The sequence below is a fragment of the Ovis aries genome, chromosome 22 (assembly GCF_016772045.2).
Source record: "Ovis aries strain OAR_USU_Benz2616 breed Rambouillet chromosome 22, ARS-UI_Ramb_v3.0, whole genome shotgun sequence".
NCBI classification, from domain to species: domain Eukaryota; kingdom Metazoa; phylum Chordata; class Mammalia; order Artiodactyla; family Bovidae; genus Ovis; species Ovis aries.
This window is the reverse complement of record NC_056075.1, coordinates 14,607,613-14,631,240: the sequence shown is the minus strand read 5'-3', so window position 1 is coordinate 14,631,240 and position 23,628 is coordinate 14,607,613. Positions and strand designations below refer to the sequence as shown.

The window sequence follows — 23,628 nt, the reverse complement described above, 5'->3', positions numbered from 1 at the left end:
CACACACACACACACACACACACACACTTATCTGTAATACTTGTTAAACTGCTGTAGTGGAAGATGTGTTGGTCCTTGGGTTAAATCAATAGTGTGTCTGGCAAGCAAGAAAGTGAAGGCTATTGTCAGGTGCTAATTCATTGTCATTCAGGTGCATGCCCTTCCTTCTTTCTCTGGTTGCTTGGTTTGAGAGGCACAACTTTAATCTGAATCTGAGTGCTCCTGTCTACTCGTGGACCACAGGAAGTGCCCTAGGGCTCAGCCTTCCATGCCCCTTTCTCCATTATCTCTTCAGATCCTGGGTAAAACCCTAGCTTGAACCGACCTTTTACCTTTGGTGAACCTACCTTTTACCTTGGGTGTCGCCACTAGATTGGGGGTTTCCCTGGTAGCCCAGCTGGTAAAAAATCCACCTGCAATGCAGGAGACCTGGGTTCAATCCCTGGGTTGGGAAGAGCCCCTGGAGGAGGACATGCCAACCCACTTTATTCTTGCCTGGAGAATCTCAATAGACAGAGGAGCTTGGTGGGCTATAGTCCATGGGGTCACAAAGAGTCAGACACGACTGAGCAACTGAGCACAGCACAGAAAGGCAATAGATTGTATTTTTTCAGTGTCTTACTCATGTTTCCCACTCAACCATCCAAAGCCAAAAAGTATTAGGTTCTAAATAGAGCACAGCACAAACAATATGGAAAATAAAGAGAACCAGACCAACAAGATTGCCAACTGGATTGTCTTAGAAGGCAGAGCACTGGGGATCTTGGAAAGAGTAATTTTGCAGGAATCATTTAATACAAGCCAAAATGGTAGTGGCTCTAACAACCACTCCCATTGGGAGTCAGGGCCTCCCTCATGTTCCTACAAACCTGCTAAGTGACCTGGGTAAGTCACGCCCCTCTCTGGGACTCTGTTTCATCCAGGAGTTAAGGTTGGGCTAGTCAGTAGTTCTGTCTTCAGTGATACACCAAAATGCATCTAGAGAACTCGTTGACAAGGCACATTCCATGCTTCCCACCCCCTCAGAAACCCTGATTTGGTCCACAAAGAAGGCTGAGCACCGAAGAATTGATGTTTTCAAACTGTGGTGTTGAAGAAGACTTTAGGGTCCCTTGGACTGCAAGAAGATCAAACAAACCAATCCTAAAGGAAATCATTTTACACTATGTTTATCTGTAACTCTCTGGCACCCTTCTCAGGGAAGAAATCTTAAAAATACCCGTCTATATACATATACTCTCCTCATAGCAAAATTTATTAAATAACTCTTTATTCTTTTCTCCTTTACATTACGAATAGTAGCCCAGTGTTAAGCATTTTAGAAAACCTGAAGAAATTTTTTTAAAAAATCTTGGTTTATGCACACATGTATAAAAATATTCAGATAAGCAAATATCTGTTCATTACATCACCCAGCTTTCAAGAGTGCCAAAAATAAATAAATAAAACATTTGCATATCAAAAGAGAGGGCTCGGTGGTTTTGCTAAAATTCATTTTAACAATTTTAGCTAACTAACATGTGCTGATGAAATTCAAGTTGAAGGTATAGCAGTTAACATCACAGAAAACACTGTGTGGCTATAAGGAGTATTCCTTAAACAGAATCTGCTTTGTGCTTCAAACACAGCTAGGTCTACAGTTTCGACAGTAAGCAGCAATAAAGATGAAGAAAATGCCCAACTTTTCTAATAACTGCTCTATCATAGAAAGGAAATATAAACAAAAAGAAAAAAGCATCACCATCTCTTCACAAAGGACATCAAAGTCAGAATGGTAGGCTTATGAAGTGCTTGGATTAAAAAATAATAACAATAAAGATCCCTGGTTAATTGCCTTCGATTTTTTAAAAATCCGAAAAACATAAAATATTTGCTTGTTGGTGTAACAGATTTGACCTACAAGCAATAACCTGAACTATCTTTTCTTCATCAAGTACTTTAACAGTGCAAAATGTTGATGGTCTCAGCATTCAATGCTCAGAAATGCAAAGCAGGCAAAAAAACAAAAACAAAACACAACAATTCACTGCTATGCTAGAGTCTTAAAGGTAGACAGGCAGTTTCTGACGTGAGGTGAAATAAGCAATTCAAAATGTCCATTAGCTAACATAAGATACAGTATTGAATCTTTTGGCACAAAAACAAAGAACAATCACATTGCTACTTGGAACAGTATTCAACATGGACGAGTAGATCTCGGTGTTCGGTGGCTGGATATTGGATATTGCACTTAGGACATTCCACCAGGCTTTCATTTAACGCAGCAGTGGGACTTTTTGGTGAAGCACCTTTTCCTCTGTTTTCAGACTCCTTTTGGAAAGTGACTAATGGCTCTGTGAAGGCAAACTCACGAATCTGCTTCTGAAAAATAAGTGTCAAATGAACACGTTTGTATAGATGGCCTACCATTCAGCAGTTGTAACTGCTCCATAGATACTCCAGTTGCTTCAGCCCTCTAGCTAGATTTTTTTCTGAATCTCTCCGGTCACTGGTATTACACTGGTAACTCATGAGGTGGTTACACATGAATGCAAAGTTGCTTCAGTTGTGTCTGACTCTTTGCGACCCTATGGACTGTAGCCTACCAGGATTCTCTGTCCATGGTATTCTCCAGGCCAAGAATACTGGAGTGGGTTGCCATGCCCTTCTACAGAGGATCTTCCCTACCCAGAGATCAAACCCACATCTCTTATGTCTTCTGCACTGGCAGGCGGATTCTTTACCACTAGCACCACCTGGGAAGCCCTTATGAGGTTGTTATAAATCACTGAAATTACCCAGGAAGTACTAGGATCAGGTATTTACATAGCAGGTTTTATTAAAATGCTTAGAGTCACATGTAAAGGTGGGCCTATGGGCAATGCTGACAAAGGTTGCTAGGTTAAAGACAGGCAACTTCAGCGATAAAGAACTGCATGGAATTTAGAGCAGCAAAAAATTTTAGCAGGTCAAACAGGTTATACACAGGAATGACTAAGATGCTGTATAATTAATTTGTAACATCTCATTTTCATATTTTTTTCCCTGAGAAATTTAGAATAGTCAGTAACTAAAAATGAACATTTTACAGCATACTGTAAAGATGAATGGTAGGAAAAGGAAGAAAAATATAGGAAAATTATGGATTCATTTGTATACTCTTTGGCTTCCTGTACTTTGATAAACAGTCATAAACAGGAATGAATTATAAATTTCAATATTAAATATTATGATAAAAATCAATGACATAAACAGCCAAAAATTTTATTTTCTGTCTTTTATTCATAAAGAAATTGCAAATGATTTTAAAAACTGCTTTTTTCTCTTTTGAAAACTGAAGAATTCTATTTGTAACATTGCACCCTTTGCAAATATTCTGCAATACAAGGATCATATACAAAATATGGGCTAATGGTTTAGTCCAGGGCTTACTGTGTGGTTCTTTAGCTTCTAATTTGTGTCCAGCTCTTTTGCCACTCCATGGGCTGTAGCCCACCAGGCTCCTCTGTCCATAGGATTTCCCAAGCAAGAATACTAGAGTGGGCTGCCATTTCCTTCTCCAGGGGATCTTCCCCACCCAGGAATCAAATGATCTCCTGTACTGGCAGGTGGATTCTTTACTACTGAGCCATCAGGGAAGCCCCTCAAAGCTTATTAGTAGAATGAATATAAATCAAAGCCATTTCCTCATAGAAGCAATGTTATTAAAAAGGTTAATGTTTTAAAAGGTTATGTGTTCAAGTTAATCCACAGAATGTGCTTAAATCAGTATGCCTACAGAGTATATTAACAGTAATAGTCCATTAGCCCTAAAAGCAGCAACTTTTCTTTCTTTTGTTTAAAGAGAAAAGCACAATTTCAGTTCAGGATCTAAAACTGCCCTGCCTTGCTCCCTTTGTCCCCCAGACCAAGCTCTGTTCAGTGCCTCTAGAATCACAGAGCCCAGAGTGGGTGGGGATGATCCCAGGCACTGGTAATGTTATCGTTACCAAGAGGCCAGTAATGTCCCTCTGTCTAGTACTCTGAACTGATGCTCAAAGGGCAGATGCTTCAAATGAGGCAAGGGATTTGATTTGACTAATTTAAGAAACAGCTATTCTTAAACTGTATCCTTCTATTTTGGGAACTGCTTTGACATATAAATAGAAAGATGGAAGAAAAAGAAAAATGAAATAAGTTTTTGTCTAACCATTCCAGACTCACCAAGGATTCCAACTGTGTTATTTGATTTCTTGCTTTGCGGAGCTCCTTAAGAATTACATGCAATTGATGTTGCATATTTTGACGGTCAAGTTTTTCATTTTCAAAGTCTAAAGTACATGCCTGCATCTGGAAAAAAGTGCCCAAGACAAGACAATGACAGCTACTGTATACTGTCTAGTTTTCCTGACTGGATGTTTCTTTAGTATCACAAGAAAAGCACATGTTGTGCCATCAGAGCAAGAACTCCTCTGAGCACAGGGAGATTTTGATAAATGAAGAAGCTCTGTCCAAGGAGCAAAGCCAAAGTGTGAGGTCTAAGTGAGTGAGGAGCAGCTTAAGAAGTTGCTGGTTAGAATCTGTCCTCCTCATCCTCCTTTTTGTAGGAAAGGGAAGGAGATGGCTGTTCCCTGGTTTCGAATACACTAAAAATCTAAAATATACTAAAATCTAAAATATACTAAAAATCTCTTGTCTCTGAGAGTAACTGGTCTCTGAGTTCTATTTGAAGTTATCAAGTAGTTCTATTAGGAACATCCTGTCAGACTACCAGCCATTTAGGGAAGAAGAAATTTTGCTCAGGCAAACATCCACCTGTCAAGAAAATTGCCATGTCACCTCAGAGAATTCGGTTTAGCCTAAAGATAGTAATGGGACTATATGGCTTGCACAAGTCGTCACTTTCAATATTTTTGTTAAAGGTTTTAAAAAAACATTTTCTAGAACTTACAAATGGTTTTTCATACAACAGTGTAAACTTGAGGAAAAATTCCATTTCTCAAAGGTTAAACTGATTTAGAAGGAACCCTCTTGAGTACCTGTTGCTCCAACAGAGCTACCCTTGTTTGCTCCTCCTGCTGCTTCATCAGAGACGTGTACAGAAACTGGACCTGTAGGATGTAAAGAGAACCAACACTGTCACATTAAATTCTTATAGCTTAAAAAAAAAAAAAAAAATTCTTATAGCTTGACCTTGACTCAGGATGCGTGAAAGGCTCACAAATGTCACATCTCTAACCAGGGCAATATCTGCTCTTCCGGGCGAGTCCTAGCTACAGCTGGACAGCTATCTATGCGAGTAGCTGAGCAGTACCGCTTGGGCCGAGTTCCCTGAGGCACAGACTGAATGTAGAAAAAAGCGCTAAGTCGCAGTGGACAAGCAGGTCCTAACATCCACTGACATTTCTGAGTAGGATAAGAAAGCTGGCAGAGCTTGGCCTCCTCAGCCACAGAGTTGTAGCAAAATTTTCAATCATTTCTGCTTAATCTTCTATAAATATCACTGCTCACACCTCTAGGCAGAAGTGAGCATGGTAAAAACTGAGAAGGCAAATGTTATAAGACCATTTTTTCCCTCTCACTCAAATTTTGGAGGATTTTAGAAATCACTATTCTAAGAGTAGCAGTAGCTAACATTTACCTAGCACTTTAATTTACGAAGCGTTTTTACGTTCTTTCAGCTGACCTTCACAGAAGTCCTACGAGGTGAGAAGAGGTTATAAGATTTATTATTACTAATTTGACACACAAATAACCTGTCAGTCAGAGAAGTTAGCTGAGTTTCCTCAGGTATCCTCGATGAGAGACCTGGGATAGACCCCAAATTATGTGTTTTCCATTAGTTCATGCTGCTGGGAAATATTGAGTAAGTTTCTCTTGAAATAGTACTCAATTCTAATAAACCTAATGAAGTAATGCCAACATTACTGAGACAAACATTCCAGATCTGGCTGTGAGCATATAGAACATGGGGGATATACAGTGAGTGAACTTGAGAACAGTTCACAGCGCCAGCCTAGGAATCAACCTGGATCCCCCTCTTTCAGCTTCCCACACATGCCTACCTCCTCCTCACTCCCCTCTTTCAGCTTCTTACACATGCCTACGTCCTCCTCACTCAGAACCTTTGTGTCTGTGATCTCTTCATCAGGAGGGAATTCCCAGTCACTCACCTCACTGCTGCCTTCTTGCCATCAGCTTTGTCCAAATACCATCTCCTCAGTGAGGCCTTCACTGGCCTCAATTTCTCTCGATCATACTACCCTGTTTTATTTAGGTACTTGCTTATGGTCTGTCTCCCTTCCTAGCATGAACTCCTATGAGGGGGTAGGAACTTCTGTTGTTCCATGCTGGTTCCTGAGTAGTTAAAATAGCCCCTGACACTTAGTAAGTACCATGAAAATTCTGGATTACGAACCATGGAAAACCATGCTGGTTAGATTCACCTGAGATAACAGCTCCTCAGATCTCTTCTTCTCTTCTTCAAGTTTTTCCCTGGCAAGATCATTCTCTTCCTTGAGCCTCTGTATTTTCTCTGTTTTATGCCTGTCATCTTCCAGATGTTGCACATCTGCCTTTCTTTGAGAACACAACAGTTGATTTAAATCTTGCACTTCTTTTTGGGTTTCTTCATATTTTCTTCGAAATTCACTCAGTTCAAAATTCAGCTGAGTTATGGTTTGTCGTTCCACCTCAAGATCTTTTTTTGCATTTGCCAAGAGATGGTTATAATATTTTTGCTTTTCTTCTTGAAGATAACCTGTGACAAACACATCATGGCACAACTTACTTTACAAAATAGGTAATTTTCCTGAAGAAATAAACGTAAATGTTTCTGTAAGCATGATTGCATTTTTTTCCTCATCTTCAAAAATGAAGACTCAAGAGACAGGGATCATGGTTGATGTTTGACAGAATAAGAAACAAGTTCAGGTATACTACTTGAAGTTACAAAATGAATAGATAGAAGAATCAGAAAGAGTAATATAATTATTCTGGGGGAGGGTAATGTCACTAATGTCTAAAGAAAACAAACCAACAAATAGAGACATTAATGCATATACCACTTTGATAAAACACACACACACAGAGAAAGTAAGAGAAACAATAAGAGAGGGAGAGAGAAAAGAAAAATCATATTACCAAAGGAAAAAGCTAGATTTCACCCATAATTAAAGACCTACTTTTTGTGTAGCAAATTTATAAAGGCAATACAGTAGTAACTTTGTCCCCTGAGGGATAAACAGTTTTGAATTATCTCTAGAGATATTCCTTTCATACTGTTTTAGCATTAGCTTCATTTTCAATATTCAAATGTGAAGCTCTGAGATTATGAGCCTTCTCTTTCCATAATTCAAGGCTCCAGTGCCAGTGGGGCTGTCAGTCGTTTAAATGAGTGTCTTGCACAGAGCCTTTTCTTTTCCTGGCTCATCACCCGGAACTGGTGAATCTATTTGTAAAACGAGAATAATGATCCTTTCTGTCCCCGCTCTTAGGCTCTTGTGAACTCAATGGAGATCAGTGTCAGAGAAGCTACAAAGCCTTTGGCAAACAGCATCACTGATAAGAACTTCACCTCAGTTCTAGGGTGAGATTCAAATGAAGAATCATGTATAAAAATGTAATCTTTCTCCTAGAGTTGATATGAATAACTGCTAAAGGGAAGCGGAATAACAAGATAGTCACTGACAAGGCTAGCACCGGGGGAAATGAAGCTGGAGCAGGACTTTGAAGGAGGGAAAGGATTTGCAAGGTGGAAAAAACTTGACGTGCCTGGAGAGCTGCAAGATCCCTTTACCCTGCGCCTCTCGCCCTCTGGTGTCAGAAAACAATGGGAGATGAATTCAGAGGGTTGGTTAAAATGGGATTTCTTACTTCAAGGCTAGCAGACTTGCTCTTGTTTTACTTTATAACACAGATCTATAAGAATCTAAATTTGATGCATCTCTCTTTTTGGAAAATGTCAGGCAGGCCAACCCAGAAGAACATTTTTACACCAGTACCTTCTGATTCAGTCTTTTTTGTTTGCTGCAGGAGTGTCTGAGGGGCTGTTTCCAGTTTCTGTTCCAACTCAAAGATTTTCGCTAGAAGTCCTTTCACGTAGACCTCTCGCTGCTGATCATACACAAGCCACTGCTGATTTTTCTCCAGAGCCTCACAGTGCAAATGAAAGCAAATCAATAATCAAAACCCAAACCCTTCAGATGGACAAGAGACCATACGGGACGCAGTCTTTTCCAGCACATAAATACTCGATGGCTCGTATCACAGAATGATTCCAGGCATCACTGTAAAGCTTCCCACACAAAGACACGTTCCAAGGCCACACACCTTCAGAATTCCAAATAACATGGCCAAGTCACGTCCACACAGGGTTACGTTCACTTGTCCGCTGTCTCCTGTACAGTCTGCCTCATGTCGGTGTCCACATCACTCTCTGTTACTAGAATGTCTTTGTGGCAGAGGTAGAGGTGCAGTGCACAGGTACTTTTCAAGAGGCATTTCCACCCACCCGAGGGCTCTGCCTGCGGGCTTCCCAAGGGGTGGACAGAGGCTGTCAGGCATGCATCCTGCTCTGACAGTGCCGCCCCGCACCCCACCCCACCCCTGACCCCGCCTCAATCCTGGGCCTTCCTCTTCCTTTCACAGATGTGGCTCCCCAATAAACTGCACTGCTGACTACTCCATCTCATGTCTGCCTCCCAGAGAACCAAACTCAAACACCACCCCCTTTTTTTATCACCAGTTTTCATCTTTTAGAGCTCAAAAATCCCCAAATGGGACCTTTCATCTAGTTTGTATAGGGGTTTAGGAACTCAATTGTTATAAACACATACCTACATATTTTAAAAACTTATTTTACCAACCATCATTAGCTTTTTTCTGTGTTTGCTGTTTCAAATAGACTGTGCGTGCTTAGTTGCTCAGTCAAGTCCTACTCTTCACGATCCGATGGACTACAGCCCGCCAGGCTTATCTGTCCATGTAGTTTTCCAGGCAAGAATACTAGAGTGGGTTGCCATTTCCTACTCCAGAGGATCTTCCTCACCCAGGGATTGAATCCGTTATCTCCTATGTCTCCTGCATTGCAGGCAGATTTTTTATATTAAGTTCCTTGAAGTGGCAGACCATGTTCTTCCAAAAGGACTCTCAGCTTTTGCATCCAATGTATAGTCAAGGAATTATTTGAATGATGGACAATATTAATAAAATAAGCAGTGTCTATTTAAGTTAGCTGGTAACAGAGAAAGTGGTTTACTTTACCATTACCGTTCATGTTCATTTTTCATTTCAGTTACATCTTTCCTACAAGAACCTCACTATGCTTTACCAGCCACCTAGCGTAAGTTGGAAAATTTTATAAAACCTCTTCTACATTTTCTGTGGCTCATTCCACCTGATCTGTGGCAAGATATTAGCAAATATTCACATAAGAAGCTACGTTAACTTTAGTGGATAAATCAAGGTGGCATATATGGACAGGGGTGTATAGGTTTATGAAAGGCTTTAATATTATTTATTTATTTTGGCTGCTCTGGGTCATCACTGTTGTGCCTGGGCTTTCTCTACTTGCAGAGAGTGGGGGCTACTCTCTAGTTGTGGAGTGTGGGCTTCTCACTGCAGTGGCATCTTTTGTGGCAGAGCATGGGCTCCACACTCTCAGGCATTTAGCAGTTGAGGCTCACGGGCTTAGACACCCCGCAGCATGTAGTATCTTCCTGGACCAGGGATCAAACTCATGCTCCTTGCATCGCAAGGTGGATTTTTAACCCCTGGGCTACCAGGGAAGCCCAAAGATTTATGAAATTTTTTAGTGAAAAATTCTACTGATATTTTGATTGTTAACTGGGACAAATTCATATATACTCTGATTCTAACTCTCACTGGTCTTAACCATTGGATCCTTGGAAATTCAGTCAAAGGCAAAGCCAAAGGAGCCTGCCAGGGCTATACACAACTGTATAAACACCTCCCCCTCATCCATACCCTCTGTTTTTGCCAGTAGCAGCAGGACAGAAATTCAAGTTGAAAGCTAGCAAAGAAGATTCGCCTGTGAGTAGCAGAGGGAAAACAAAGTCTTGAAATGCTTATATTTTAGCACCAAATTACAACTCTTCTCTTCTTTCCAATCTAGGTCTTCCATCCAAAAGCATGGAAAGTGAAAGTGAAAGTTGCTCAGTCGTGTCCGACTCTTTGTGACACCAGGGTCTATACAGGCCATGGAATTCTCCATGCCAGAATACTGGAGTGGGTAGCCTTTCCCTTCTCCAGGGGATCTTCCCAATCCAGGGATCGAACTCAGGTCTCCCTCATTGCGAGTGGATTCTTTACCAGCTGAGCCACAAGGGAAGCCCAAGAACACTGGAGTGGGTAGCCTATCCCTTCTCCAGAGGATCTTCCTGACCCAGCAATCAAACAGGGGTCTCCTGCATTGCAGGCGGATTCTTTACCAACTGAGCTATCAGGGGCCGCCCCCTTTTTGTTCTATGCTTCTGGGAGGCTAAGGAAATAAGTCTCAGTGACTACTTGTGTAAACAGAAGACGCACAGCTAAATCTAACGTCACAGGCGTAAAATGTTAAGGGCCCCAGAAGGAGGTACACACAGAGATACTAAAACCCCTTCACCAATGGCCAAGTTCATTGGTGATGAGCCCTCTGCCCGTGGCACTTGTGCTAAGACTTGCCTCACATGAAAGTGTGAGTCACTATCATGTCTGACTCTGTGACCCCATGGACTGTAGCCCACCAGGCTCCTCCGTCCATGCGATTCTCCAACCAAGAATACTGGAGTGGGTTGCCATTTCCTTCTCCAAGGGATCTTCCTGACCCAGGGATTGAACCCAGTTTTTCCATACTGCAGGCAGACTCTTTACCATCTGAGGCCCCAGAGAAGCCAAGACTTACATGAAAGTGAAATTACTCAGTCGTGTGTGACTACTTGTGACCCCATGGACTGCGGCCTGCCAGGCTGCTCTGTCCATGGAATTCTCCAGGCAAGAATACTGGAGTGGGTAGCTGTTCCCTTCTCCAGGGGATCTCCCCAGCTCAGGGATAAAACCCAGTTCTCCCACATTGCAGGTGGATTCTTTGCCATCTGAGCCACCAGGGAAGCCCAAGACTTATCTACCCCCACAGAAACACCTGCTTGAGCAGCGGCTCACTGTTGGATCTTGGTAATTTGGGGATTTATAAACCCCTACTTGGAGGCTGATTTCCTCATCAAGAACAGTGAGAGGAGACACAGGCCATGACCAATAGCTCTAGGTCAATTAATATAATGATCGCTTAATATTTTGAGGTAAAATAGCTATAGCTAGTACGTTCAGTTCAACCTCTTCCTCTATCCCCCAAAGTGCCAAGTTGTTTTAATTATATTAATAACAGAATATTTTAAAGCTTCAGGACAACACTTGCTGAAACTGAAGCTAGGTTCCCTTAGGCTGACATTAAAATTGTCCACAATCTGCCACTTCCCATTTCTTCAAATCACAGCCTGGCCTTTCCTTTCCTCCACTGCTTCCTTGTTGCCTACACAATAATGCACACCCTCTGTGCCTCTTCCCTTCATGCAGAGTGCTCTACAATCCCTTCATATGTTATCTGCCCACTTAAATTCCACATTACATCACGTTCCAGTGAGTCCAGGCTTATCTTTCAAGGCTCCTCACCATAACCCTCCTTATCAAGCTTCCTTTCCTTCGTAAGCAACTAGTGATTTTTGTCTCCATTCAGTCTGCTTGGCATCTTATACTCATGAACTCTTGATTGCTTCCTGATGATACTTCTTATCTTAACTATACCCTGAGCCCTCTGGACAGCTGGGCACAGGCTTGTTTAGATATTTTATTTCACAGTTCCTTATTTGTGTTTCTGTACCTAGAAGCTGCCTGATAAATGTTTGTGAATGATGTTGACAACATGGGTGGAGAAAATGCCTGTAAGAACCAGAAAGCCTTGTAGACCTAGACCAGAGTTTGAGAGTGTTCGGAGAAGAGAGGAGAGGGCAGGAAGGAATCGAGCAGTTCCTTATACACAGTAGAATACATTTAGTGATTCAAAAAGAATAAAACACTTTCAAAAATCTATTACTCATTAAGTAATGCATGAAAATGTAATCAAAACATCTTGTCATAGAACTATCATAACTATTTCTATAGTCTTACAAGTGCATAATATGTATCCTTTGTGTCATAATTCATCCTTGACCTGAGAGAATTAATTATTATCAATGATTAAAGTGTGGCAGCCAGAAGGTATGAGTTTTTATCCTTTAGGGATGCCAGAAAAGAGATGGCACAAACACAAAGTTCTTAACAAAAAAGCTGCTTAGTGTAACTCGACTGAAGGAAAACACACGTGTGTGTGTGCTAGTTGCTCAGTCGTGCCCAACTCTTTGCGACCCCAGGGACTGTATGTAGCCTGACAGGCTCCTCTGTCCATGGAATTCTCCAGACAAGAATACTGGAGTGGGTTGCCATTCCCTTCTCCAGGGGATCTTCCTGACCTAGGGATAGAACCAGGTCTCCCACACTGCAGATTCTTTACCATCTGATCCATCAGGGAAGCCTGATTTTAGTAAACGTGCTGCCAAAGCGAGGATGAGGCATTATTCTAAAGGGCCACATGATGGCGATGTTACTTCAATAAAGTAATAAACATTTCTCTACTCCTGATCTCACTGTGTCTACTTTCATTTCTGTATAAAAGCAACAAAAAGTAGATCTGATAGCTGTCAGTGGATGTTGACATTATAAGTTTTGCATCTTTAGAGTCCTCCTCACATTAGTTATCTCTTCCAGCTTTGTGTCTCTACACATTTGTTAGACATGCATTTATCATGTTCACCCAAGTTATCAATAAAAATACAGAAGTAGGTAAAGTGAAGCTGTGGGGAATGCCATGAACGCTCTTCCTCCTGCTTTGGCAGGGATCCATTAAATATTTCCTTGGGCAAAAACTCTAACAGAGACTGAAATGCTAGCCTTCCTGAAGGAAGAAAAAAATACGCACCAACTGACAAAACTAGACCACGGATGGCAGATTACACAGAAGTATTACGTCCATGTGAAATCTAGTAAAGGTGATATCTGTACGGTGGTCATGTAAGAGCATCCTCATTCTTAGGAATATACATTGGCGTATACAGGCTAAAAAGGCTATAGATTATACAACTATTTTATGGTTCAGAAAAAATATTATGTCTGTATGTATGTGTATGTGTGCGGATAGGGGTGGGGACTGAAAGAGAAAGTACAAAATGGGATAAAATGCTAATGAGTTCAATTTTGGTAAAGAGTATGTGGACTTCTGTGTACTATTTTCCATTCTTATAACTTTTCTGCAAATTTAATTTTTTCCAAATTAAAAATAATTACTATTTATCTTCAGTAATTCTATGTTTAAAAGTCAGATTTTTTTTTTCTTTTTTTTTTTGGCTGCATCAAAACCATACCCCCTGCAGTGAAAGCCTAGAGTCCTAACCACTGGACCACCAGGGAATTCCCTATAAACCAGATTTTTTAAATCAAGAGCAACAAACGCCTATTAAAACTGACATTTAGCTATTTGGTTTTAAAGTTACTGAGACTGGATAATGATCACAGCATTGAAAGTGAAAGTCGCTCAGTCATGTCGGACTCTTTGTGACCCCATGGACTGTCCATGGAATTCTCCAGGCCAGAAAACTGGAGTGGGTAGCCTTTCTCCTCTCCAAGGGATCTTCCCAACCCAGGGATCGAACCCCAGTCTCCCGCACTGCAGGCAGATTCTTTACGAGCTGAGCCACAAGGGAAGCCCAAGAACACTGGAGTGGGTAGCCTATCCCTTCTCCAGGGGATCTTCCCAACCCAGGAATCGAACCAGGGTGTCCTGCATTGCACGTGGATTCTTTACCAAGTGAGCTATCAGGAATGCGATTACAGCATTAACTCCATGTAATTATTTCCAAATATGAGCCAGACCTAAATGATAGCTGAGGAATGATACAGCTTGACCCTAAGAGAAGTAAAATAGATTTTTAGGACTTATATTAGCCTAACAAACACTGATTCTTAAAACAGGTGGGCAAACCTCTACAGGAAGTTTTGTGGGAGCTCTGCAGAGGGTATAGGATTAGAATGGCTGAGTCCTCCAAAGCCAAATAAAGTGACGGTGTAGACTCTGAGGAGTGAGATTTCTATTTCCCTGCTTCTCAGTCTTCCAACTATAATACTCCCCCTGGTCTGAAAGATCTGCTGAGATCCCAAAGCATCTCAGAGCTTGGCCACCTCTCGCTCCTCAAATGTAAGTTAATGGTTCTCACAGAGCGGTCCTCAGACCACCAACAGTAGCAGCAGCACCTGAAGCTTATTGGAAATGGAGACTCTCAGGTTCTACCCCAGACTAATCATCATTACATAACAATAACTTTAGTTGATATTTGGAGTAGTTAACACTGAGAAGCCTAAAAATTACACATGGGTTTAAGAAAACAGCATCTATTTTCAGGCACTTTGCTAAAAGAGACACTATAAAATTCAAGAAACCTCACCAGATTCCATCTAGTCATTCTTTCCAATTGGCTAAATGCTGGGGATAATACATGACATACAACAAACTTATTTTGATGGTTCTTTAAGAATTGTGTTTCTTCTTTATTTTAGCTACCTCTAGATAAATTACTTTGAAAAGGGTACTCTGCTGCTAAGTCGCTTCAGTTGTGTCTGACTCTGTGCAACCCCACAGACGGCAGCCCATCAGGATCCCCCATCCCTGGGATTCTCCAGGCAAGAACACTGGAGTGGGTTGCCATTTGCTTCTCCAGTGCATGAAAGTGAAAAGTGAAAGTGAAGTTGCTCAGTCATGTCTGACTCTTCGCAACCCCATGGACTGCAGTCTACCAGGCTCCTCCATCCATGGGATTTTCCAGGCAGGAGTACTGGAGCGGGTTGCATTGCCTTCTCCCAAGGGTACTCTAGAACCCAGCTATACAGACACTAACGGATTTAAATTCTTTTCTTGAAAATCAAATAGACCTCAAGGTATGCCTGGTATGTGAGATAGAACAGGACTCTTAAGAGCATACTTAGATCAGGGTAGACATGCCAGTAATATTTCTGGAATCACAATATCTACCTATTGACCCAATAATTAAATCAAGAATTTCATACTTTGTATATCTAATCTTAAAATTTGAAAAAATACACTGTGACTACTAGTCCTATGTCCCCAATTTATTTAATTTTCAATGCAACCCACCAATCCATTTAAGACATGTTTGGAATAATACAGCTAACCTCATATCCAATTCTAGGAAAAAGAAATATTGAATACACAAAGAATGTATTTGCTTTTCAAACTAGGAAAGCAAATCCTGTTTCTAAGGGAATAATTTCAAACTAAAGAGGACATCTAGCATGGGTAAACAAAAAGAAAAAATAATACATATTAAATTACATTACTATAAGAAAATTATTGAGCAAATTAGACAAGTGAAAATGGGATATTATTGAGTTATTTGGTAGAAATGGATGACTTCTAGCCTAAAGATTTCCAAGGCTTTCCTAACCATACTTACAGGAACTAGCCCTCCTGAATGCCTGGAAAGAGACTTAAACGTGGTAACCCAGAGAGATGATCTCAAACTATTCATTTCTTCATCTCATCAAAAGATTTTTTTCAAGCTACAGCATTACTGTTGTCAATTTCCATGAAATTTAATAATAAAGGAATTAGTCCTCTTTAGTCATAACTTAACAAAATAAAAATGAACTTACATCTTTCAGCTGTACTTCCATTTCATGAATATTATTCATTGATGAATTGAAGCAACTTGTAGCCACAGTCTGTAAGTAAATCAATATTAGTTAACATGATAATTTAAGAACATAAGTTTCCTCATTCTATTTACCTTCATAATAAGACAGTATATTTCACATACATCCCAAAATCCAGAACTGGTACATGCCAGGTGATGAGTAGCAGTGCGGAATTAAAATGTCCTGGAGGCCTCCTAAGCAGATTGGACACCCTGAGATTTCATATCTAATTTGATATCTGAGGTCCTCTGGACCCCAGAATCACCAAACTAGCCTTCAGTGGATATGAACAGCCCTCTGATTTTCACCAGGAAACATAACCAAGCAACTGGCCTACTTAAATGAAATCTTGAAAATATTAAATTGTCAAATAAAAGAGAAATTTTGTTTTCTAGAATTATATTTATATTCAACATTAGCAATAGTATTAACTAGTATTCATTCATATAGAACTCAAAACATAATTTGTCTCCTCTTTTTTCTTCATTTTTTCAGAGGGAATAAAAGACGGGAAGTAGATGGTAAGCTGGTGGGTCAGACGGTCAAGAATCCACCTGCAGGAGATCCAGGTTTGATCTCTTGAGTTGGGAAGACCCCAGTGTTCTCGCCTGGAGAATTCCATGGACGGAAGAGCCTGACAGGCTACAGTCCATGGGGTCGCAAAGAGTCGAACATGACTGAGTGACAACACTTTCATTTTCCAGGTGGTAAGGTACCAAAGCTAACCAACAAAGCTCATAAAAAGCTGCATTTCAGTCTTTTAATAGCTTTGAGGAAAGAGACTTGTGTGAAGGATGGCAAGAAAGCTCAAAATATATTTTTTTCTCATGCTCTTTCCCCCCTCTCAATTTAGTCCTTCAAGTGGAAACCATGACACAGATAGTTCATCATATTTCTTTCCTTTTACCCTGGGCACACTGCAAACCACATTTCCCAGCCTTCCCTGTGGTTAGTGAGGTCATGAGACTGAATTCAGTCCAATGGAATGTAAGCAGAAATGAGATATGTCAATCCTAGGCCTAGACCCCACAGGCTACCCCAGTTCTTCACATGCTCTCTAGCCCACAGCTGTGTATAACGGATCTGGTGGAGGACTGCACTGTGAGAGAAGAGGGAGCCACTAGAAGGAAGGAACCTGGATCTCTGAATGATTCTGTGAAGCAAAGCCTCCTCCACTCCAACCTAAAATAAGCTGTGACATGAGCGGAAAAATAATCACTTGTTGTATAAGTAGAGAAACTAATTCTTGAGCTTTAAGTAAAAGTGAAAGTGAAGTCACTCAGTCATGTCCAACTCTTTGTGACCATATGGACTGTAGCCTGTCAGGCTCCTCCGTCCATGGGATTTTCCAGGCAATAGTTAAGTGGGTTGCCGTTTCTTCCTCTAGGGGATCTTCCCGACACAAGGCTCAAGCCCACATCTTTTGCAATGGCAGGCAAATTCTCTTAGAGTAGGAAGCCTCACTCTAAAGGGGGAGATAAAGTACAAAGACCCTTAACATCACTGAAGCATTTATTTGAAAGCAATAGATTAAATAAGTTCTGGTCATTCAGTGGTGTCCGACTTTTTGCAATCCCATGGATTGTAGCCCACCAGGCTCCTCTGTCCATGGGATTTTCCAGACAAGAATACTAGAGTAGGTTGCCATTCCCATCTCCAGGGGATCTTCCTGATCCAGGAATCAAACCCAGGTATCCTGCATTGTAAGCAGATTATTTACCATCTAAGCTACCAGAGAAGTGCCCTTTCTTCTGTAAGAAGTGTTAATAGCTGTGGTATTAGTATTATTCACATGTCCAAATTTTCAAGAGAATCAAAGGTCTGATCAATAAGAAACTATTTATTTAGCACTGTGGTGGCTCAGATGGTAAAGAGTCTGCCTGCAATGACTCAGGTTCGATCCCTGGGTTGGGAAGATCCCCTGGAGAAGGAAATGGCAACCCATTCCAGTATTCTTGCCTGGAGAACCCCATGGATGGAGGAGCCTGGTGGGCTACAGTCCATGGAATCACAAAGAGTCAGACACAGCTGAGCGACTTTCACTTCACATGCCAGGCACTCTGCTAGGTTGTTCACATATATTGTAACATTTAATCTCCAGTACTCTTATCCTCATTTTACTGATGTGCAAAATGAGATTTAGGAGAGGGATCTGGTGAATTCTAGCATTGTTTCTAAGGCTAGAGAGGTTAAGGAATTTGTTTAGACTCACACAGCTAGCAAGTGGAATCTGAACTCAGAGCTGCCTACCCATAAATCCATGCTTTCTACTACACTAGAGACTCTAAAACACAAGACGGGAGAAAAGCATACTTGCTGTTTTAATTGGGTATCTCAAATATGAAAAATAACCAAGAAATGAAGCCACTGTTCTCACAGTACAAACTATAGAAAAAAAGAATTCAAAAAAATCTTCCTGGCTATTGTAGATACACAGCAGAGTCTGTATTCTGAAAACTCCCTCAGGCAAAACAATGGTATGGTCAGTGGAGGGAGCCATATTACCTATTTTTGCTTATAGCAAAGACTAGGACTATGAAAAAAAAAAAAGTAAACCTGTTAGTATACTATACTGTTTCACCATTTGACAAGCATGTTTTAACAAACCCATTCTTCATAATAATTACAAACTGTATTAGAAAGATTAAAAAAAAATCAGGTTTTAAAGAAATTAGTACCTGTGATAGACGAAGCGTATTGGCTTTGCCTTCAAGTTCAGCAAGCCTTGCAGTTGTAGCAGACAACTGTTTCTTCAACACATCTGTCTCTTCAGACAAGGATTTCAACAGCTGTTCTCTTCTTTCAACTTCCTTCGTTTTCTCTTCCAGCTGTTCAAGCAATGCAGGAGTGCCGTGCTTGGCTTTCAGCTGGTCTCTGAGTCGCTGTATTTCTTTGTCCTTCTCTGTGAGGCGATAAACATTCTTCTCTCTCTCAGCTTCCAGGACTCGAATTTTCTAGACATAAACTAAGAAGAATCTTAGAACAAGGCCAGGTCAAACACAAAAATAAACAGTACATTACAACAAGCATTTAGGAAGTATTTATTATGTATCAAGTCAGCATTATACCAGATACCAGGACCAAAAAAATGCTCAGAGAGCTCATAGAGAGTTAGACCAATACATTAATGCAGTATGATAAGTGCTGTGGTTAAGATATATATAAAATAAACGGGACATGGACACAGAAAGGAGAGACCACTTAGAAAGCTAAAGAAGAGCTGGCTCTCACCTGATTATCTGCTAATCATTCCCCCATCATGCCAATTCTAGTCATCTTAATGGCTAAAAGTTGAGTCACACAAAGAGACACATGCTTGCTGATAAACTTGAGGCAACAGAATTCAGCTATTACAGAATGTTATAGCTGGATAAAAGTACATTCATAAACTTGCTTTTTGTTAATAAATGATTTGGTATCAAATCTAGAAGGTTATCTTCCAGGGAGTGTTCAACATTTTCAAGGATTAGAAAGTTAAAGAAGGCATGTTAGTTAAACTTGCTGGCAAAAGGGAGAAAGCACTAATATAGAGATGATAGAAAAAGTAAGTAAAATGGCTTCACATGCTGACAAAGGGGAAAAAAAAACTTAATACTAAAAACTCACATTTGAGGGTGGGCGGGAAAAACAGTTATTCAAATAGAGATGGGGACAGAGTTGGATGGTTGTGTGAAAATGATGAGGGGATTTTTAGTTGCCTACCAGCTTAAGATAAGACAGTATTATGACACAGTACCAAAGAAGCCAATACAATTCTAAGATTTCATAGAGTACAGCATCCAGATTAGGGGAAATAATACTACTGTTTGAATCTGTGTTTGTGACTGTGCAATCCGGAAGCATTAATTCAAGAGGTACATGAACACCAGAAAAGTGTTCAGGAAAGTGACCAGGATGAGAAAAAGCCAGTAAAGCTGAAGAATATGGGGCTGGCCTATCGATGAGTAAGAGGAAGCAAGATTTCCTTGTATATCTGCATGCATGCATGCTGTCACTTCAGTCGTGTCCAACCCTATGGACTGTAGCCTGTCCAGCTCCTTTGTCCATGGCATTCTCCAGGAAAGAATATTGGAATAACTTTCCATGCCCTTCTCCAGGGGATCTTCCCAACCCAGGGATCGAAACCCCGTCTCTCAAAGCTCCTGCTTTAGCAGGTGGGTTCTTTACCACTGGCACCATCTGGGAAGACTTGGACACCTGAAAAGCTCTCAAATGGATAAAAAAAAAAAAAAAAAAGACTTGTTCTGTGTAGTTTTAATGGACATAGCTAGAACAAACTGGTAGAAGTTATAGGAAGTTTAATTTTAATTGATTATAAAGGGATTTTGACAGCCATTGCTTGTCAGAAGTAAAATGAACCAGAAAAACAGCTCTCAGGAAAGCTACTAGATTCTTTCACCAGATTACAAAATAATCTTTATGTCTAAGAATTGGTGACAGATCATTTCTCCATGCTTAAATAAGAATTCACCTCAATACGTGTTTAAAAAAATAATAAATCATTTGGTTTTATGATGTGCCTTATAAAGTAAAATTTAAAGAAACCCAATGATATTATTTAGTATGGATCATTTGTTTTCTAACTATGAAAAATAAAAATACTCTTGCAAAATAAATTCAACTGATTAAATTTTAAATCCTTCCAGTTCTAATATTCCTAACTCCTTTTCAGACTATGTCATAACAAGTTGTAAATTAGGGAAATATAGTGTAACAGAACACAAAATGCTGATATCTGTAATGATTTTACCTTTAAAAAAATCAGAAAACAAACATTACTTGTAAAGTAGCCAAAGTACATGATTAAATGGGTTTTTAAAACTTCATGCTAAAATCTAAAACCTCAAAGGTGACATGATTAGATTTATTGTTTACATTTAGTGAACATAAAAACTAGATTATATCATATACTTTCTCATCTCCCATAGTAAAGCTTACTACAGTTTAAAAGGTCTTACCTCCAAAAGTTTGTGTCTGTCTTTATCAATCAGCTTTCCTTTTCCACTTGTGATTTCATCTACTGATGTTTTCAAAGCTGCAATTTCTCCCCTAAATTTTTCTAATGCAGTTTCTGATTTGGAATTACTAGGCTTTGGTCCCCATTTACTTTTAATTAAATCTTTGGGATTTCTGGAAGTCATCTCTGAAAGTGCCTGTAAAAAGAAATCTGAGTTTACAAGGTCAAATCTCAGGTTTGAAAAGATCTAATAACCTATTTGCTAAACAGAAGAACCTTTCTATGTAAATAGAAGTGATACAGTGGGGTATGGCTTCTAGCTTGCTAACAACAATATATATATTTTAAATCTGGGTGGTAGATACACGGAGGTATTCAATATGTCAACCTGTATGTCTGTGTTTGTGCAGGATTCTTATGTGTATCATATTTCAATAGAAATGTTTCATTTAAAAAAATAGAGGGATAACCAATGATTAAGCCGTTAAATGAAACCTGAAAGTTAGATTACAAAGACAAACTTTGCTCCAGAATAAAAACCCAATGACAAATAATATAATTCTGAATATCTGGACATTGAAACATCATTACCTGACATAATGGTGTGTCCTCTGTTTGAGAAGATAGGCCTAGTTCAGTTCTATCTTAACTGTAATGTTCAGAGAGCACAGTGGGCAGAAGTGAGAAGAATTCAGTCTGAGGCATTTATAGGAAAAAGAGACCCAATATTCAAAGAATTCAGGAATGGCAGGAATTAAGAACAAGAAGTAAGGAGAAGCTTTGTTGCTAAGTCATGTCTGACTCTTTTCCCACCCCATGGACTAATAGCCTGCCCAAGCTCCTCTGTGCATGGGATTTCCCAGGCAAGAATACTGGAGTGGGTTGCCATTTCCTTCTCCAGGGGATCTTTCCTACCCAAAGATCAAACCCAAGTCTATACTGAGCACATAATAAAAGTAGCTTTAATTAGGGAGTTTAAAAAGCATTTTTCCACCTATGGATTCCAAAATAAAATAATAATAATGACGTAACTAAGGAAGCCAGAGGAATATGATACAATTCATGCATTCAAAAAATATTGGAGAACCTAATTTACCAGGCAGCATAATAGGTGTTGGGTAAAAACTGGCTGAAAACAAGAATGAAAGAGAGATACGCCCCTTACATGACAGAACTTTCAATCTAGCAGAGGCGGCAGGCAATAACAAGGAAACAAATATAGATCCTCAATTTGTAAAATAAATGTTATCCAGTAAAAGAAAAGTACAGTGATTAATGATACAAGTAAAAGTAAGGGAGACCTACTTAGACGCTGCGGTGGAGAAGGCTTCCCTATGAAACTGACCTTTAGGGTCACCCTGTATGTTATTGCGGAGAAGGCAATGGCAACCCACTCCAGTACTCTTGCCTGCAAAACCCCACGAATGGAGGAGCCTGGTAGGCTGCAGTCCATGGGTCGCTAAGAGTCGGACACGACTGAGCGACTTCACTTTCATTTTTCACGCATTGGGAAAGGAAATGGCAACCTACTCCAGTGTTCTTGCCTAGAAAATCCCAGTGACGGGGGAGCCTGGTGGGCTTCCGTCTATGGGTTGCACGGAGTCGGACACGACTAAAGCGACTTAGCATGTATGTTGTTGTTGTTTAGTCGCTAAGTCCCGTGCCCCTCTTTTGCGACCCAATGGGCTGTAGCCCACCATGCTTCTCTGTCCATGAAGAATTTCCCAGGCAAGAATATTAGAGTGGGTTGCCATTTCCTTTTCCAGGGGATCTTCCCATCCCAAGGATCGAACCTCGTCTCCTGCATTGGTAGGCGAATTCTTTACCACTAAGCCACCAGAAAAGGTTAGCCCTGGATTTTTGTCCATTCTAAGGTGAAAGATTAAGATACCTAGTAAAGGGCAAAGCATCTACTACAGGCCACGTCTTCTACAAGTGGAGGCAAATCTACAGAAACCTTCACATAAGACCTCCAGTGGGAAGAGAGGCAAAGAAAACTGCAAAAACAGGCACCTTTCTTCTCACCTCTGAGGTGAAGAAGTTTGTAGAATAGACACGAAAGAGCTTGCTAATCCGCAAAATGCTGTACTAAGGAAAGGACTTGGCCAAGTCACTAGAACTCCCTGCGCTTGTCTGAAAGAGGATGCTAACACTCACGGGCAGAGCTGAAAGCCGGGATCCAATCGGCGACGGCGTCCCGGGCACAGGCACAAAGTGAGCGCCAGGGAACGGCGACTGACTCCAAGGTAAGCAGAGATTGAATCCCAGCCAACGCGATCTCCCACTGATCCCGCCTCCCCCGCGGTCACACCCGGCCTCAAGGCTGCGGGTCCTGGCCGCCCCCGCCACCCTCCGCGGTCGCCTCCCCGCAGCCAGCCAGCACCTGAGGCGAAGCGCAGCGCTCGGGTCTGCCCAGTCACACCCTTTGGCGCGGGAGCTTCTTCCGGGAGTTTGAATCCCGCGGCTGCGGGGCGGGGCACGTCACTGCCGGCGGGGGCGAGGCTCTCCGATTGGCTGCGGCCTCCGGGGGCGGGGCCTGGAACCTGAGTGCGAAAGGAGTGCGGGATGTAGCTGGGCTGCGGATGGAGGGGTGGAGCTGAAGTGGAGAGGAAGGTGCCCAGGCCCGGAAGGCGTTTCCCGGATCCGCCAACGTTTTCTGGAACTTTGTCAACGCTTTTCTGACGTCTCAGACCTCAACTGAAGGTTTTTTTGTGAAGAACTTATTTGTGTTTATCTGCTTTGGGGCTGAAGCAAATTAGAATGCTGAGATAAATCCAGTGACTGAGAGCTGGGACTAACTCTGCGTCCTTTAGTTTGATTCGCCCTTCTGAGTACCAGTTTCGCCCTCTACGAGATAGGAGAACTGGATTCCACAAGGGGGCACAGCCTCCCTGTTTTCCTCTTGGGGTGAGCCT

At 41.1% G+C, this 23,628-nt stretch overlaps 1 protein-coding gene across 4 annotated transcripts; it reads right to left on the bottom strand.

Moving 5' to 3' along the window:
* Window positions 1-1,253: 1,253 nt before the first annotated feature.
* Window positions 1,254-23,140, bottom strand: CEP55 (centrosomal protein 55). 4 transcript variants are annotated; one of them, XM_042238514.1, is made up of 9 exons: window positions 22,871-23,140; window positions 20,715-20,923; window positions 18,435-18,710; window positions 15,715-15,783; window positions 7,962-8,112; window positions 6,405-6,718; window positions 4,998-5,069; window positions 4,183-4,308; window positions 1,254-2,361 (listed from the first exon to the last, which is right to left on the bottom strand). In XM_042238514.1, the coding sequence occupies exons 2-9, from the start codon at window positions 20,895-20,897 to the stop codon at window positions 2,161-2,163; spliced, it is 1,392 nt and encodes a 463-aa protein (XP_042094448.1). In that variant the 5' UTR covers window positions 20,898-20,923; window positions 22,871-23,140; the 3' UTR covers window positions 1,254-2,160. The 4 variants fall into 4 exon arrangements, with proteins under 4 accessions (XP_042094448.1, XP_011957958.1, XP_060260597.1 ...); XM_012102568.4 differs by having other exon boundaries at window positions 20,715-20,909; XM_060404614.1 differs by having other exon boundaries at window positions 23,097-23,140.
* Window positions 23,141-23,628: the final 488 nt, after the last annotated feature.

What these genes read in the sequence shown, in the direction of transcription:
- CEP55 (XM_042238514.1), bottom strand. Translation starts at nt 20,897, where the DNA reads ATGACTTCCAGAAATCCCAAAGATTTAATTAAAAGTAAATGGGGACCA. An exon ending in ATACGCTTCGTCTATCACAG is followed by an intron (nt 15,784 to 18,434) that starts GTACTAATTTCT and finishes ATTTACTTACAG; the next exon opens with ACTGTGGCTACAAGTTGCTT. An exon ending in TAACACAGTTGGAATCCTTG is followed by an intron (nt 2,362 to 4,182) that starts GTGAGTCTGGAA and finishes CTTATTTTTCAG; the next exon opens with AAGCAGATTCGTGAGTTTGC.